Source organism: Erythranthe guttata, chromosome 5, assembly GCF_056151865.1.
Source record: "Erythranthe guttata isolate IM_541 chromosome 5, IM_541, whole genome shotgun sequence".
Classification (NCBI taxonomy): Eukaryota; Viridiplantae; Streptophyta; class Magnoliopsida; order Lamiales; family Phrymaceae; genus Erythranthe; species Erythranthe guttata.
The window spans coordinates 2644203-2660970 of record NC_142537.1 but is presented as its reverse complement, the minus strand read 5'-3'; the positions used below and the strand labels follow the sequence as shown (position 1 = coordinate 2660970).

At 30.9% G+C, this 16768-nt stretch overlaps 2 protein-coding genes across 3 annotated transcripts; one reads left to right on the top strand and one right to left on the bottom strand.

The window, feature by feature from the left end:
* The first annotated feature begins 7801 nt into the window (after positions 1-7801).
* RIE1 (RING-finger protein for embryogenesi) lies at positions 7802-11474 on the top strand. 2 transcript variants are annotated; one of them, XM_012990676.2, is made up of 5 exons: positions 7802-8515; positions 8995-9111; positions 9979-10111; positions 10195-10353; positions 10974-11474. In XM_012990676.2, exons 1-5 carry the CDS (start codon positions 7986-7988, stop codon positions 11133-11135), a joined length of 1101 nt encoding a protein of 366 aa, XP_012846130.2. In that variant the 5' UTR covers positions 7802-7985; the 3' UTR covers positions 11136-11474. The 2 variants fall into 2 exon arrangements, with proteins under 2 accessions (XP_012846130.2, XP_012846129.2); XM_012990675.2 differs by having other exon boundaries at positions 7807-8515; positions 8992-9111.
* A 294-nt stretch (positions 11475-11768) lies between these two features.
* Positions 11769-14749, bottom strand: LPXC1 (UDP-3-O-acyl N-acetylglycosamine deacetylase family protein). Its single transcript, XM_012990673.2, has 7 exons — positions 14596-14749; positions 14193-14504; positions 13641-13847; positions 13344-13445; positions 12927-12991; positions 12522-12666; positions 11769-12123 (listed from the first exon to the last, which is right to left on the bottom strand). Exons 1-7 carry the CDS (start codon positions 14659-14661, stop codon positions 12043-12045), a joined length of 978 nt encoding a protein of 325 aa, XP_012846127.2. The 5' UTR covers positions 14662-14749; the 3' UTR covers positions 11769-12042.
* Between the last annotated feature and the right edge of the window lie 2019 nt (positions 14750-16768).

Genomic DNA, 16768 nt, shown 5'->3' with positions numbered 1-16768 from the left:
TTGAATAGAATTATTTTTTTTATACTAAATAATAGATCATTGCAAAAACAATTGTTGCAAAATTAGAATTTTTGATTAATATTATAATTATAATTCTTTGAATTAGTATTAGTATTAATACTAGAAATAGGATTCAAATTGTAATTATGATTAATATAATATTTGGATTATAATTAATATTAGTATTAGAATTATAATTAAGATTATGATTATGCTTAGTACGATAATTAGTGACATGTATTAGTATTAGGATTATGATTAGCATTAAGTTTGGGATTAGAATTATAATTAAGATTAGAATTAGAATTAACATTAGCATTAGCATTAGCATTAGTATTATTAGTATTAAAATTATTAGGCTTATAATTAGTGTTACGAATAGGATTAGAACTATGATCAGTGTAATGAATAGAATTATGAATACGATAAGGATTTGGATAATATTAGAATTACAATCATAATTAGCATTAGCATAATAATTAGCATATCTAGATTACATTAGCATCAAAATTACTATTAGCATTAACATTAACAATATTAACATATTAGTATTAGTAATAGTATTAATAATAGTATTAGTAGTAATATTAGTATTAGTAATAGTATTAGTATTGGTATTAGTATTAGTATTAGTATTAGTATTAGTATTAGTATTAGTATTAGTATTAGTATTAGTATTAGTGTTAGTATTAGTACAAATATTAGTAGTAACATAAGTATCTGTATCAATATTATTATTGGTATCAGTATAAGTATCAGTATCAGTATCAGTACCACAATATCTATCAGTACCAATATCAGTACCAGTATCAGTATCATTATTAGTATCGGTATCAGTATCAGTATCAATATCAATATCAGTATCAGTATCAGTATCTGTATCAGTATCGGTATCGGTACCGGTATCGGTATCGATATCAGTATCAATATATGTATATGTATCATTAGCATTAGATCATTAGCAATAAAATTAGTTTTAGCATTTATATTAGTATTAGTAATAGTAAGTATTATTACTAATATTAGTATTAATATCAGGATAAGTATCCGTATCAGTATTAGTATCAATATCAGTACCAGTATCAGTACCAGTATATGTATCAGTATCGATATCAGTTTCAGTATCAATATCAGTATGAGAATTAATATTAGTATCAAGTTTAGTATCAGTATCAATATCAGTATCAGTATCAGTATCAATATTAGTATTAGTATCAGTGTTATTAGTATAATATTAGTATTAGTATTACTATTTTTATCAGCATCAATATCAGTATGAGTAACAATATTAGTATCAGTATTAGTATGAGTATCATAATTAGTAATAATATTCGTATTAATATTGATATTACTATGAGTATCAATATGACTATCAACATCAGTATCAGTATCAGTATCAATATCAGTATCAATGTCAGTATCAGTATCACTATCAATATCAATATCAGTATTTGAATCAATATCAGTAAGTATTAGTATTAGTATTAGTATTAGTATTAGTATTAGTATTAGTATTAGTATTAGTATCAGTATTAGTATTAGTGTTAGTATTTATTAGCAATATGTATATGTATCATTAGCATTAGATCATTAGCAATAAAATTAGTTTTAGCATTTATATTAGTATTAGTAATAGTAAGTATTATTACTAATATTAGTATTAATATCAGGATAAGTATCCGTATCAGTATTAGTATCAATATCAGTACCAGTATCAGTACCAGTATATGTATCAGTATCGATATCAGTTTCAGTATCAATATCAGTATGAGAATCAATATTAGTATCAAGTTTAGTATCAGTATCAATATCAGTATCAGTATCAGTATCAATATTAGTATTAGTATCAGTATTATTAGTATAATATTAGTATTAGTATTACTATTTTTATCAGCATCAATATCAGTATGAGTAACAATATTAGTATCAGTATTAGTATGAGTATCATAATTAGTAATAATATTCGTATTAATATTAATATTACTATGAGTATCAATATGACTATCAACATCAGTATCAGTATCAGTATCAATATCAGTATCAATGTCAGTATCGATATCACTATCAATATCAGTATTTGAATCAATATCAGTAAGTATTAGTATTAGTATTAGTATTAGTATTAGTATTAGTATTAGTATTAGTATTAGTATTAGTATTAGTATTAGTATTAGTATTAGTATTAGTATTAGTATTAGTATTAGTATTAGTATTAGTATTAGTATTAGTATCAATATAACTATTATTAGTATCAGTATTAGTATTAATATTTGTATTAGTATGAGTATTAGTATCGATATTATTATCGATATTAGTATTAGTATTAGTATTAGTATTAGTATTAGTATTAGTATTAGTATTAGTATTAGTATTAGTATTGGTATTGGTATTGGTATTGGTATTGATATTGGTATTGGTATTAGTATTTGTATTAGTATTAGTATTAGTATTAATATTAGTATTAGTATTAATATTAGTATTAGTATTAGTATTAGTATTCGCATTAGTATTGATATTCGTATTAGTATTAGTATTAGTGTTAATATTAGTATTAGTATTAGTATTAGTATTAGTATTAGTATTAGTATTAGTATTAGTATAAGTATTAGTATTAATGTTAGTATTAGTATTAGTGTTCTAGCAATAGTATTAGGATTAATATTAGTATTAGTATTAGTATTAATATTAGTATTAGTATTAGTATTGGTATTGGTATCAGTATTGGTATTGGTATTAGTATTATTATTAGTATTAGTATTAGTATTAGTATGTGTATCGATATTGATTAGTATCAGTATTAGTATTGATATTAATTAGTATAAGTATTAGTATCAATATTAATATCAATATTGGTATCAGTATTGGTATCCATATTGGTATCGGTATTGATATCAGCATTGGTATCAATAAGGACGTATACATCTTATCTCTTTTGCAATATTTATAAGTTGTATTGTTGTTTGAGCAATTTGCATCACTAATTAAACGTCATTAGTTATAAACTTACAGGTTATTTGAATATCTATTTTGTTACTTCTCTCCTACCATGTTTGTTGTTAATTTAGTTATTTTGCAAAATATTGACATTGTGTAGTAGGTTGCATTCCTCGAAATAGAGTTATACCATATATTTTAAATGATTTCACTTAATCTTCATATCGTGTTTGCGCGCTTCACGTTTTCTTCTTTAGAATATTTAATTTAATCTCATATGTTAAAATTCTGAAATAAGAGATAAAGTTTATGGTTTTTTTTTTTATTTTCTTCCATTTTGTTTACTTGAATTGCTATTGTTATAAAGAGATAGTCGTTTACATATTATTATTTTTCTCATTTTAAAACTGACATCCGTGCAACGCACGGGTGAAGAACTAGTTAATAAATATTTGTTTATTGGTAAGAAATGATTTAAATATGGTTTGGGTGGGCAATGTAGTGAAAGTGGTGTGTTCCCCCAACAACTGGTAGATATTTTCCAATTGATTCGCCAAAAGGAGACACAAAACGGAGAGCGGTTTGAATGCAACCCGTAAAACGACGCCGTACTGTGTTGGGTTCTGCTGTGGGGTCCATCTTCGCAGCCACGCGCGCTTTTATCTTCTTATTGTCTCTTCTACAATATGAAATTCTGGAGCTTTGCCCTCGACAGCCTCAACCAACTGGAAAACACATTAAAAAACAAAATTAATAAAAACAATAAATAAATTATATATACGTGCTATAAAATCCGACTTATGTATATAAATTGTGCAATTGACTAATAAAAGAGGTTTATAGATGGCACACTTGGTAGCGTGAATTGGGTGATTTTCATGTTTAATTTAAATAAATACAAGATAAACGCACTTAAGTTTACCGTATAACATAGAACAAATAATGAATAAGGATCTGTTTGGCTAAACTTATCATTTTAAACAAATTATGAACTCTTATATCTGATAAGGTATTTTAAGAGCTGATAAGCTATTACATCTTATTTTTAAAGTGTTTGGATCGGATAATGATCTTATAGTCTATTTTTAATCATTATAAACTCTTAAATTAAAATGTGGAGTAGAGGTATTATTTGAAAAATATCTTATTTTTACTATCTAACAACTTATTTTTTTGAGAAGATAACCAAACACTTTGTGAAAGAGCTTATAAGCTATTTTTAATAGTTTATAAATTTAGCCAAGAATCTGAATATAATAATTTAAGAAGCGAGAGTAACTAAAGATGATACAAATATTATAAGAAAATTATAGTTCAAAATTCTACATTATATTACAAGAAATTAAGATTATGTTTGAATTGAATGAAGCGGTCCGAACTAGTGGAGCTTGATCGAGAAAAAAATATTGAAGAAAAATTTAAATAACGATAAAATATAATCGAAAAAATCTATATATTTATTAATTATGATATATTTGAAACTCACAAAAAAAAAAAAAAAATTAAAGTGTTGAATGAGTCATAGCCTTTCTCCTAGTATTCATGAACATGCATTTGAACTGATAGCTGATATTAAGGCAAAATATACTGTTGCTGATCAAATCATGTTTGATTAGGGTTTGGTAGCAATTGAAGAGATGAAATATTGAAAGGACTTCACCAAATATCTAAATAGATATTATAATTATGTAATCATTTATTTAGATGTAAAACGTGGGGCGTTTCTATTGGTCAAAGGAAATGATTTGATAGTCAAAATAATGTTGTTCATCTAATAAGGTACCCCTATATAGTTGCACTTACAAAAATATCTTGAGGAATAATATTCAATAACTTGTTGTCAAATTTATCTTGTGTGGTTGACAAACAATTATACGACAGTGTAGGTTTCCCTTGTGCACATATGCAGTTGGCTGCAGATTCCTTTATTATCAAAAAATAATAATTTTATTATTATTATTTTAAAATTAGTTAATATAAAGAATTATATGCATCCACGTAAATATATTGGATAAAATCATTGTTTCCGTACAGTATATAGCGCAAACAACATGAAATGTGTAAATTGCACCGGACAAGTCATGTACAGCGACCTCGATCTAGAAATCATTGACAACAACAAAACGAACTCGACTTTGCGTATTTCTTACTTTTTACCAATTAGGTCACCTTTACGGGATTGTATGTCAGAAGTACATGGGCATGCATGTTTAATTTCTTAGATTCAATTGATTGAGATATTAAATATTATAAATTCAAAATTCTTAGCTTCAAATTGATCAATAAAATGAAGGGGCCGGGTCTTACAATAATTTCAATAAGCTCCATTAAAAAAAAATCAATTAAATGTGAAGTATATATTTCTAGTTAATGAGGTCATAAAAAAAATTAAAACTCTAAATAATGTTTATTTCTTAATTATAATTTATTATAATTAATGACAGAAACATTTTTAGAATCCTAAGAAGAAAAAGAAAAAAGAAAAGTTATCATCATAGTAAGCTGTCTAATTGTTGCATGGAGATGGGTCCATAATTTGAATTATGTTCCTAATTAAGAGATTAGTTAAGATTAAGAAAGCTGGATTTAGTATGACTTAGTTGGCCTCGTACTAACGTTGTAACTCAAAATATTCCTAATTGAGGTATTAGGTGAGGAGAAAGCCGTAAGGCACGGATGTTTGGTGGAGTGCTTCACAAGAAATTAATTATTAATTAAGTTTTCAATTAATTTATCGAAATTACGTAATTTGTTACGAACCTAAACTCAAGTGCAACGGGATCAAAGTCACTAGAAATTTTGCCGACGGTTGCTAGTTATAGTTCGTCACACATGATTAGTCTAGTATGGTTGCAAACTATACGAGAGACGTAAATCACACTAGACTAACTATGTGTGATAAGTTCTGCTGCCTATCGAGCGTATGTATGTTATGCATCAGTATTTGCACGAAGTGAATGGACAGACACCGAACACATGAATAAGTGATATTCATTTATATTTTGTAAACAATGTATAATTTAGGGCAAATTATTACCACCCCTGACTTATGGTTAAATTACGAAAAATCTCCTCCTGTTTGGGTAATTACAACTATCTCCCTCAACTATATATTATCTTACGAAAATACCCCTCCAGAGTTATATTTAGGAATGTTAAATCGGTAAAATCCGAACCGAAATTTCGTTACGCCAACATTTCATATCGTTTACCGAACTGAATATACGATTTGGTTCGGTAAAAAAACTGAATTACATAAATTTATTGTACAATTTTTTTAAAGAAGAGGTGGTTGTAATTACCCAAACAAGAGGGAATCTTTCTTTAACTTGATCCGGAATTTGCCATAGATATTTCACATTACTTGTTAAATTTATATTTAATGTTCAAAAGGACTTTTCTCAATTTATTTTTTTAAAACAGATGATAGATTAAATAATACGATCCAATTTATTTGGGCCTATTAAACTATGGATAGGCCAAAACTATCATCATTTATATTTTGGACGATCCAATTACGCAATCCACATGAATTCGTTAAACAATGTTCAACAAAATATAAAATGCAAAATTACACTAAATTCTCTATAATTTTTTTTATTTTATCTATAAATATAATTTTGGGACATTAATTTTTTTTTTGAGAAAACTAAAGGAGAGGGTGTACCTAATTAGTCGAGTGTGTTTACAAATCAGAAAACTTTTATTTAAGAACAAGTTGTTATTGTATTTTATTTAATCTAATAAATTGAGTATATGAATTTAATAAATAAATTAAAAAAAATATTCACGAATATTAAAATGATAATCAAAATATTATTGCGGCATCATATTTTTGTTGATAATCCATAAAGTTGAATTTAATACAATATATAACTTTTAGCGTTATGTATAAAACATATTTGCATATGAAATTCGATCTCAGTATATCGTTCTTTCGTTTTTCGATTCTTGGTGTTTTTAGTTTAAACAAGTTGTTTGAAAGAGGAGATGGAATAATAGTTTTTAATTTAAAATATTTGGATAGGGTATTAACTAATTTGAATTATATTTATGATTTTATATTTTAAAGGGTAAATTACAAAATTACGAAAAGACCTCTATTATATGAGTAATTACAATCACCCATCAATTATGAATCTTCTTACACGTCTATCTTTATGGTGACAAATTTAACACAATCTATTCGATTCCGTGGAATATTCTCTATTTTGTAATCATTTTGTGCAAAAAATGCAATTCCAATGCACACCAGAATTTGATATTTACAAGTCAAGAGACACATGTTATGATCATCTTGTTTCAAAATGTGGAGTTCGAATGGGGTAAAATGCGTACAAATTGAAGAATATTCCACATAATTTAGAAGATTACACTAAATTTGACACTGCAATAATGAACAATAAGAAAAATCATAGTTAAAAGATGATTGTAATTACCCAAACATGAGAGATTATTTCGTAATTTGACTTTACCTCAGGGGTGACCGTAATTGTAGTCCTTATACAGTTAAACCTCTATAAACTAATACAGTCCAGACTAAGAAAATTCTATTAGTTTAGCGAATTATTTAATTATCGAGTTAATAATTTAATACATTTTTATCGAACTGGGAAATGAGATAAATTATTATTTAAGTGAGGTTATTGATTTACGAAGTCTGTGTGTTTTAACAATTGATGTTATGTTTTGTGAAGAATATTTGCTATTGCAATTTGCAATTTGCAAACATCCCCTAAAATTGATCTAAATTCGGTCAATCCAACGTGTGTGTACACTGTGTATATTCACTTCTCAAAAAAATTAAATGTCTGTAAATTCACAGATAGAGATATATAATTATATATAATATCTATATGTATAAATAGCAAAAAATGTAATTAGGGCAGAAAAAGTCAATCACACCCAAAATTGCAGATAGAGAGAGAGAGAGAGAGAAGAGAGAGAAAACCTACTCTCAATCCATGGCGTCAGTCATCACTCTCACACACTCGTGATTTCCTTCTCCCAGAGCTCAATCAATTTGTGTTTCTTCTCCCTCCCCCAAAAAAATGTCTTCCGACAACTCCATCACTTCCATCACCATCCCCACCTCCCCGCTCCTCCGGCCGCGGCAGCCCTCCTCCTCCTCCGCCGCCGCCGCCGCCCGTCCCTCATCCCTCTCCCTCCTCCTCTCACGCGTCGCCTCCACCACCCAGCGCCGCGGCGGAGCCTCGGTGATGGTCCGCGAGACGGCCGCCCGTGAGCTGGAGGAGCGCCGCGCCGACTGGGGTTACTCGAAGCCCGTCGTCGCCCTAGACATTATGTGGAATCTGTCGTTCGTGATTGTGTCGGTGATTATGCTGATTTGTACGGCCGAAGAGAATCCCGGCGTGCCGATTAGGGTTTGGGTATGTGGCTATGCCCTGCAGTGTTTGGTGCATGTAGTCCTTGTTTGGATAGAGTATAATCGGCGGAATTCCCGGCAAGATAGAAATAGAGCCGACCGCCGGAGTAGAGACGAAACCGAACAGAGTGAGAATGACGAAGAGGACGAGGAAGAGGAGCGAACCGGGCTCTTCACTATCACCGATAGCTCCAGGTTAGAATTTCTTTTTTAATTTCCCCTTTTTGCGTGATGTCATATATTCTACCATGTTTGTTGAATGGTTTTAATGGTTGTTAGATTCGTATTTTAGGCTCATTCTCGCTGTCGCAGTTTGGTATTTGATTGTGTAGGTTTGTGCTTTATACGTGAGCTTGTTTCGTTTTCGAAGTTTTGAAATGTTTCATCTGAGTGTTCTGTCACTTCATAACATTAGCAATAGTTAGTTTCTAGTTGGACAGAGATTGCTTAGCATAAAAGTTCTTGATAATATATTTGAGTGATTTAGTATGTTGGATTCTCTCTGATGGTGTAAAACTAACTTCTATATGTTTTGGTTTATTTGTGGGGAAAGGTCTGGGGTTTTCAGAGTCGCATATTTAATCATCATTTTCTAAATGTTTATATTTTAGTGTAAGGTGTGGTATAAGATACTCTGTTTGCACTCCTGCCTAAAATCGTGCATTTCTCAGTAGGGTGAAACGATGTGAATCTGTGAACACTATGGCCTCGTTCATTTGGTGGATAGTTGGCTTTTACTGGGTTGTCTCGGGCGGTGAAATTCTTCTGGAAAGTGCTCCACGTTTATACTGGTAAGTCTTGCCACCCATCTTAGTTTAAAGCTTCATTCTCGACGGTCTCTTATTGCTATAATATAACACACTGTAATACAAGAAAGATAAAAAGCAATTATAGTACGGACAACGAAGATAAATAATTTCATGGGACTAATGCTCACTAGTTAGAAAGGAATCTCAGATTGGTATTGCCTAGGCAACGCTTTGTTCTTCTCGGGTATGAATGCTTCTCAGAGAGTAAAATAAAATTTTGCATTGAAATGGAATAGATTTTAGACATATGCTTTGAAATTATTGGCATTAATGCATGAGATGCCATGTTCAGCCTATCCTATTTCTTGTGTTACTTTAAGATTGTTCTGTTGATGTTTGAAGCGACGAAGAATGTTATGATATCTTATTGTCTTCTTTTTTTGCTTTGAATTTAAAACCTTCTTTCCTAAAATGTCCCACCTTTTTGTGCCACAAGCATGCTGTCTTTTGTCCTTTACTTATGCATGCAATACCCGTTTCAGAGCTCGACACCTGGTCAAGTTTATGGAAACATTTTAAATATGTTTTGATGATAACTTTTGCACGTATATTGAATACAAATAAAACCTCTAGGTAAATATGTTGCTGGAGAAATTGTGGAAAATATTAGATGAAATAGTGATCTATAAATAACTATAAAGTGAAGAATTTTGTGGCCGTATCATGTGTTTGGCACCAAAATCATGTACTGATTATCACATAATACAGTAGAGTCAAAATTTCCTAAAGCAGTACAGCTCCACAGGAACTAAACTTGTGGGGTATATTTGAAATATAAATATCATAAAATTTCCTTGAATTAATCACTGTAAGAGATTTGAGAGATCTCTGATCTAGAAAGTGGTGCAGGTTGGCTGTGGTATTCTTGGCGTTCGATGTAATCTTTGCCATATTTTGTGTTGTGCTAGCTTGTCTTATCGGGATTGCTCTCTGCTGCTGCTTACCTTGTATCATTGCAATTCTTTATGCTATCGCTGGCCAGGTATGTGTTCAAATGACACAAGATAATTTACTTATTGGAACAATTGTTTTTTTCTCTTATTATACAGCTGTCTAAAAATGCAGGAAGGTGCATCAGAGGCAGATTTAAACATCCTTCCCAAGTACAGATTTCAGATGTGCAAGGATGAGAATAGAGTAGGCATTGAAGCTGGCAGAATGGTTCCTAACGAAACTAGCAGCGGCTACATACTTAACGAGCAAGTTCTTTTACCTGAAGATGCAGTAAGTATCTTGTATCTTCAATTCATATATATATATATATATATATATATATATATATATATATATATATATATATATAAAATATTCCATGTTTCTGATCCTTCTATGTATCACGCATGTCACTGTTTAACTTGTTCCTATAAGTGCATATCAGTTTCTGTTATCCTAATATGTCAAATTGCCTTTTCGAGTTTGTGTTTCCAAATTCAATATTCACTTCTTGATGCAAAAAGAATCCAATTTCACCGAACAAAGAACTGCTTGAAAGAATAAGCTCTTAAAACCTGTTATATGTTCATCCAGACAGGTGGTACACTAATCTTGTGTGTACCATCCAGACAGGTGGTACACTAATCTTGTGTGTACCACTTAGTTTCTATATGGGAATAATAGTTTTCCAATAAAAGCATATGATATTGTTCTTCTCATTTTGATATAAACTGCTCCAACCTCGTTTTTTGTCATCAATGAGGGCTAAAAAGCCCCTCGGCGGAAATTGGCCCGTTGAGAAAATCTATAATAATAAATTAGAGTAAGTTCTTGACCCATAAGAAAGAAGGCCAATCCAGTCAAATATCACTGAATTTTGGTCACTATGCCATTTCTGTTTCTTGTTACAGGAATGCTGTATATGCCTTTGTGCGTACGAGGATGGGACTGAACTTCACGCGCTTCCGTGTAATCATCATTTCCATTCCACATGCATTGTGAAATGGCTCAAGATGAATGCCACATGCCCACTATGCAAGTACAACATTCTCAAGGGGAATGATCAAGTCTAAACGGAAAGCGACAAGAATCAGAAAAACTATCTGGTGATTCTGGTATTTGCTTCTCGGTTTTTTTTTCTTTCGAAAATTGGGATATTATGGGGTGTTAGTGCTATAAATATGTTTTTCTCTATATTTTTATCGGATTGCGTCGAGAAGCTTCTGTAAATTTTACTCTCGGGAGACATTCTAGCTATTTTTCTGGTTGTTCATATTCAAAGTTCCTCCCCTTGTAAATGTTTGTGATTTCATTTCATTGTTCTTTTTGGTTCAGGTATAAAAGGAGATGGTTGAATATTTATACATTTATATGCATATATAAGGGTGATACTGATAACTCACCGTATTTTTCGCTGGGATTTTTGTTTTTGTTGGAGTTTTTGGGCTGGGAAGTAGCATTAGAATAAGACAAGAAATGACATTTTCTATGGCCAGACTGATAATATGCTTAGACTTTGTTTTGATCGGAAAAATGTTTATTACGTATGATATGCTCGAACTGGATATGCGTTTATTCATGTTACTTGTACGATGTACCTGTGTTTTCGTGAAACTATTAGAAGTAATTCTAAAAACAAATGAGAATACAGTGGAGGCATTTCCCATCATGTACAAATTTGACATTTTGAAGCCGAAATTGGAGCATTGTTTTGTAGCACCAAATCAGAAGCAGACTTCAGACCTGAAAGCGATACTGCTTTCGTTTTTCAAAATTTGTTGTTTAATTAGTTTTATAACAACGGAAGACGAAATGTTCGTTTTCCAACAAATTTACTTCTTCTATACCTTACAAATTTAATAGTCAAAACACGTTAAAACTTCACAAGATATAGAACTTACAGTGAACTATTTCAATACCTACAACGGCATACAAAAGAAGGTTCTGCTGTTAAGTGTTAACCGATGCTTTCTGCTGCTCCTAACCAAGAAAGCTGTTTACTTTCTTCTCACTAGTTCCTGATAACCGGCGAACAAACTCCGTATGCAACGAGTGCCCACCCTATTGTAAGTATACACAAGTGGTTCCATTAGTTACAAATACATCAACACTTCAATATAAACTTGTTTTAGCGGTCAACCTTTCGCAAATTGGTTCTTCGTTTTGTCTAAACTTGGCCAACAACACTACTAATTCAGAGGTAAAATCACGCATTTAATTCATCGTTATTTTAATGGTTGGGTTATTTTTTTTATAAACTCAACTCAAAACGTCACCATACCAAAATAAAGATGTTAATTCACAGCATGTTCATACAGCCCAAGAGTCGACACTTTTTGCATAAAAAGTATTAATTTTTGCCTACGAGATATAGTATTAATAATTATTGATTTTTAGGAGTCACAAACAAAAAGAGGGTATAGTAATAAAGACGGTAAAAGAGAGAAAAGGGGGCACACCTTATAAGCAACAATGTGAGCAACGAGAAGCCCTTGATTACCCTCTTGAGCCAAAAGGGAAAAATCACCAATAAGATCCAAGACCTTGTGTCTGCAAGGCTCGTCGTCATAACGCAGAGGTGGATTCAACCATCCCTTACTCGTGCTGCAAACGCACGCACACACATCCATTAGAGAGCGAGTTCTCAATCTCCGAAAACTACCTAAATTACCCAAGACTTCTTCTCATAAAACAAATTGTGAACTTGGTCAACCATTTTAAAATCCTTCCTCAAGTAAATAACTCCGACAATATATCCATGTGGAAGAAAATAAGATATGAAAATCAACATTTCTAACAGGTGCATCGCATTTTTTTCGACAAGCAAATAAAAATTAGTCAGTTATGTCAAAATTATCCCTCACCTACACACTATGGCCGTGTCTGTCGAACCTCCTTTAATAAGTCCCAAGCTCCGCAAATGTTCCACCTGCAAAAGAATCCTCACTTTGATTTCACCAGTACAAATTCACAATGCCAATAATAACACATTAACTCTTGGCTCGGAATCGTATTTAGTTATGTTAAAAGGAAAAAAAATGTCCATGCCCGATCACTCGATAAGAAAGAAGATAACTACTCAAACTACATTGAAACACAATAACACATACTCAGAACATATGTACCTACTTGAAATTGATTCCCAATAAGAGGTAAAATGTAATGCTTAAAAGAGAAAAAAAAACATTTAACTTAACTTCGTTTTATGTTTGTTATTCAGTTGCAAAATTCATGAATAATAGAGAGAAGACGAGAAAAGAACAGAAGAAAGGAAAACCGACCTCTTCATAGATGCAAAAGGTTCTCGACGAAGCAATTGCCTCTGAGTAAAAAGATTCATCCAATAGGGTGGAAGAGAACCATTGACGACCAATTGTAGGTGCCTGCAAGAATAATTATTGCGTTGAATAAAGATTTTACGAGCATGTACTCAAGAAACAAATTACCATTAATGCAGCTACCAAAATGAATTTCAGCAATTTTTATAACAGGACAAAGAGATCAATAGCTACTGGAAAACGGATGTCGTTAGCTGATCTAACTAAAGATTCTGCTTATTAATGCAAAGAAAATTCTACCTGTGGGTAGTCAATGCCATACGTGATATTGACACTCGAATAAGGGAATGCTGCTACAAACGAATCATTTTTCAGCACATGAACAGGTTCATTGAGATGCGGTGCTAATTTTTCACAACTTTGACCAACAGAATCTACAGCCACCTTCAATCCGGCTTGACCGATTGCCTCCGCCCATTCTCTTGCCGACCCATCAAAGATAGGAACCTGGGCAATTACGTTTTGTCCGAAATGAAACAATAAATCAATTTCAACTTCTTTCGTTCGTTCTAGGAGATCACTAGTCACAACTATCATTACAGAAATCCTAACTATTCTACTTCCGTAAACTTAGTAAACCGATTCTACTAACCATTCAAAAGCCCTAATTATTGAAGTAAACCTCTTTCAAGTAAACCAAACTGCTAACACAAACAAACAGTAGACAACCCTAAATTAAAAAAAAAAAAAAAAACCAGTGGAAAACCCTAATTGGAACAGAGGCAACCATTAAGCAATCATTCGGTAACATAATATATCAAAATTAATTGGTACTGAAACCCTAGCAATCACCTCAACAGAACTATCACAATCGCCGGAGCTCTGAATCTCGATTCGACAGTTATCCACACCAAAGGCCTCCAGAGCGGAGAGCAAGTGCTCCACCGTTCGAACGCTGTACCCACCGCTCGAAAGCGTAGTGCAGAGGGGAGACTCTTTCACGGCATGATCAATTGACGCCGGAATAACATTCGACCGGAAAATGAAGCACCGGCCGACGCGAGCGGCGGCCGGTAGAATCTTCACGGTGGATATGACGCCTGAGTGGAGTCCCGGTCCGGTTCTCTCTATGCAATTCGCTACAGTTTGCTGTAGCTTGCCCGTCTGCAAATAGGAGCAAGGATTATCAGTTCATGTGCGCGAAAACTTTGCGTGTATGAGTGTGTGTGTGTGTGTGTATGGGGTGAGGGATTACGGTTTTCCAGGAGATGACGGAGGAGTGCTTGAGTGATTTCACGGCGGCGGCGGCGGCGAGGCTCATCGATTCGCCAGTGGGGGTGCTGGCTGAGAATTTTTCGCCGGAAACTTTTTGGGCTGTTTTGTAATTTTTTAAAAAGTTATAACAATATTCCAAATATTTTTATTGTTTTCCCAAGTATTTACTTGATTTAATGGTTAATTACAAATTAATAATTGATAATAATATTTATTTGGAGTATATTTGTATATAAAAAAATATATAAAGAATTTATATATAAATAAAAACTTCTAATAGGTTTTTTATTCCAATTTGTTTAGTGGCACGGTGAATATCTATATAATATATAAAAGTTGAATTGCACACCTAATTGATTGACATTTGGCAAATTCAATTGATGACATGTCCTCAATTTCATCCCAGGTGGCGAATTGATTGGTGGAAATAAATCATCAAAAAACATGTCATCATTTTCCAAAATTAAAGGTAATTAAATATATTTAATTATTTTATTAATATATTTATATCCTACCATTTATAAAATACTCTAAATATATCAACTTTCTTGGAAGCTCTAAACAAAATTTATTTTTTAATTTAATTTTATAATTAATTTAATTTTATAATTAATTTAATTTGAATTTAGTTAAATTCAAGATAGTGTAGCTCAACTGGTTCCGGAGGTGGTAAATTGGAGCAATATTCCCCTATTATAATTGCATGATTGGTGGTGTTACATAAATTTTGTATTTTAATTCGTAACCTTGGATTTATATTAAAATATATTGCAAAATAAATTATTTGATATTACACATTTTACATGAACATGACCAAAGAATACGTTTATTTTGCGAATTTAATATTATATATTAATATTATATCTAAAAAAGAAAGAAACATGTTCGAATTTACTATATTGCGAAAATTGACACTATTTTTTTTTTTGACATGTGTAGAGTAATGTACTTCCAATTATTTACCATATTCAAAAGTACTACATGAATTTCATGTTATTATTTAAACAGTTAATTTTTCTTCACTGAATCCAGTGACAATAAATTTTACAATTGATTTAACTTTTTAAAATTATATAGTAATTAAAATAATAATTTTATCATGATTATACTAATAAATTGAATAACATAAGTTAAGTTTAATTAATTGATAAAAAACGAATTGATTTTATATATTTCAAAATATAACAATGTTATTCTAAATCTTTGGTATTAAATTAGTTGATTCACTTTATTTAATTCCAAACATTAGAAATATCAATTGTTTTGTTTAAAATGTATAATGATTGTATATATTATATATTGTATTCCACTAAGAAGTATTTCATTATAACTATGATAAATATTTACTTGGTATAAGTAAATATCTAGACCAACTCCAACCCAAAAGTATCAAAATGAGTTTGCAAATATTTATGTGCTATTTAATATTTTATTTTGATATTTATCTAAATGTATTAGCTCCAACCATATGTATTAAATAGTTATTAATTAAATATAATTAAATTTATTTATATTTGTAATTGCCACATATTATTTTTCAAAATGGACACTAAGGTGGTTAAATTTATAACTCATATTTGATAATTTATTATGCATGATTGCATAATGTAGTTTTACATTCTGAAAGATGAAATATCAAAATACAACCATGATTTCATAACACTATTGGAATTAAAAATTACTATTTTTGCATATGAAAATGGTGGTTAATTAATGTTTTGATAGCTCATTTAATAACGCCACTCGAGGTGCTCTTGCCGTAAATAGTATATATTAACAAATACAATATCAATCGACAAATAAGTAGTTTCTACGATCCATTTTTAGTTACAAACTCAATAAGATATTTATATATTACATAAACGACTACAATTATATGAGAAATAATTGCATAATTTATGTGTGTGTCTTTTCAAATTGAGAAAGATTGATGCAATATTGTGGTTATGGATGGAAAAAATTATCAAATATTAAGAATCAATCATAGTATACCAACAAAATATTACCTATCAAATACCAACTTAATGGTTATCATTTCATTTGGCATGATATTGGTACCATATCGAACTTATATGAGATTTACTACAATCCTATAGTGTGGGTAAAGAAAGATATAGAAAACCTATTATTGGAAAAAATATGTTTAGCTACAA

What these genes read in the sequence shown, in the direction of transcription:
- RIE1 (XM_012990675.2), top strand. Translation starts at nt 7,986, where the DNA reads ATGTCTTCCGACAACTCCATCACTTCCATCACCATCCCCACCTCCCCG. An exon ending in TTTATGCTATCGCTGGCCAG is followed by an intron (nt 10,112 to 10,194) that starts GTATGTGTTCAA and finishes CTAAAAATGCAG; the next exon opens with GAAGGTGCATCAGAGGCAGA. An exon ending in TTCTTTTACCTGAAGATGCA is followed by an intron (nt 10,354 to 10,973) that starts GTAAGTATCTTG and finishes TTCTTGTTACAG; the next exon opens with GAATGCTGTATATGCCTTTG.
- LPXC1 (XM_012990673.2), bottom strand. Translation starts at nt 14,661, where the DNA reads ATGAGCCTCGCCGCCGCCGCCGCCGTGAAATCACTCAAGCACTCCTCC. An exon ending in CCGTCATCTCCTGGAAAACC is followed by an intron (nt 14,505 to 14,595) that starts GTAATCCCTCAC and finishes TCCTATTTGCAG; the next exon opens with ACGGGCAAGCTACAGCAAAC. An exon ending in ATTGTGATAGTTCTGTTGAG is followed by an intron (nt 13,848 to 14,192) that starts GTGATTGCTAGG and finishes GTAATTGCCCAG; the next exon opens with GTTCCTATCTTTGATGGGTC.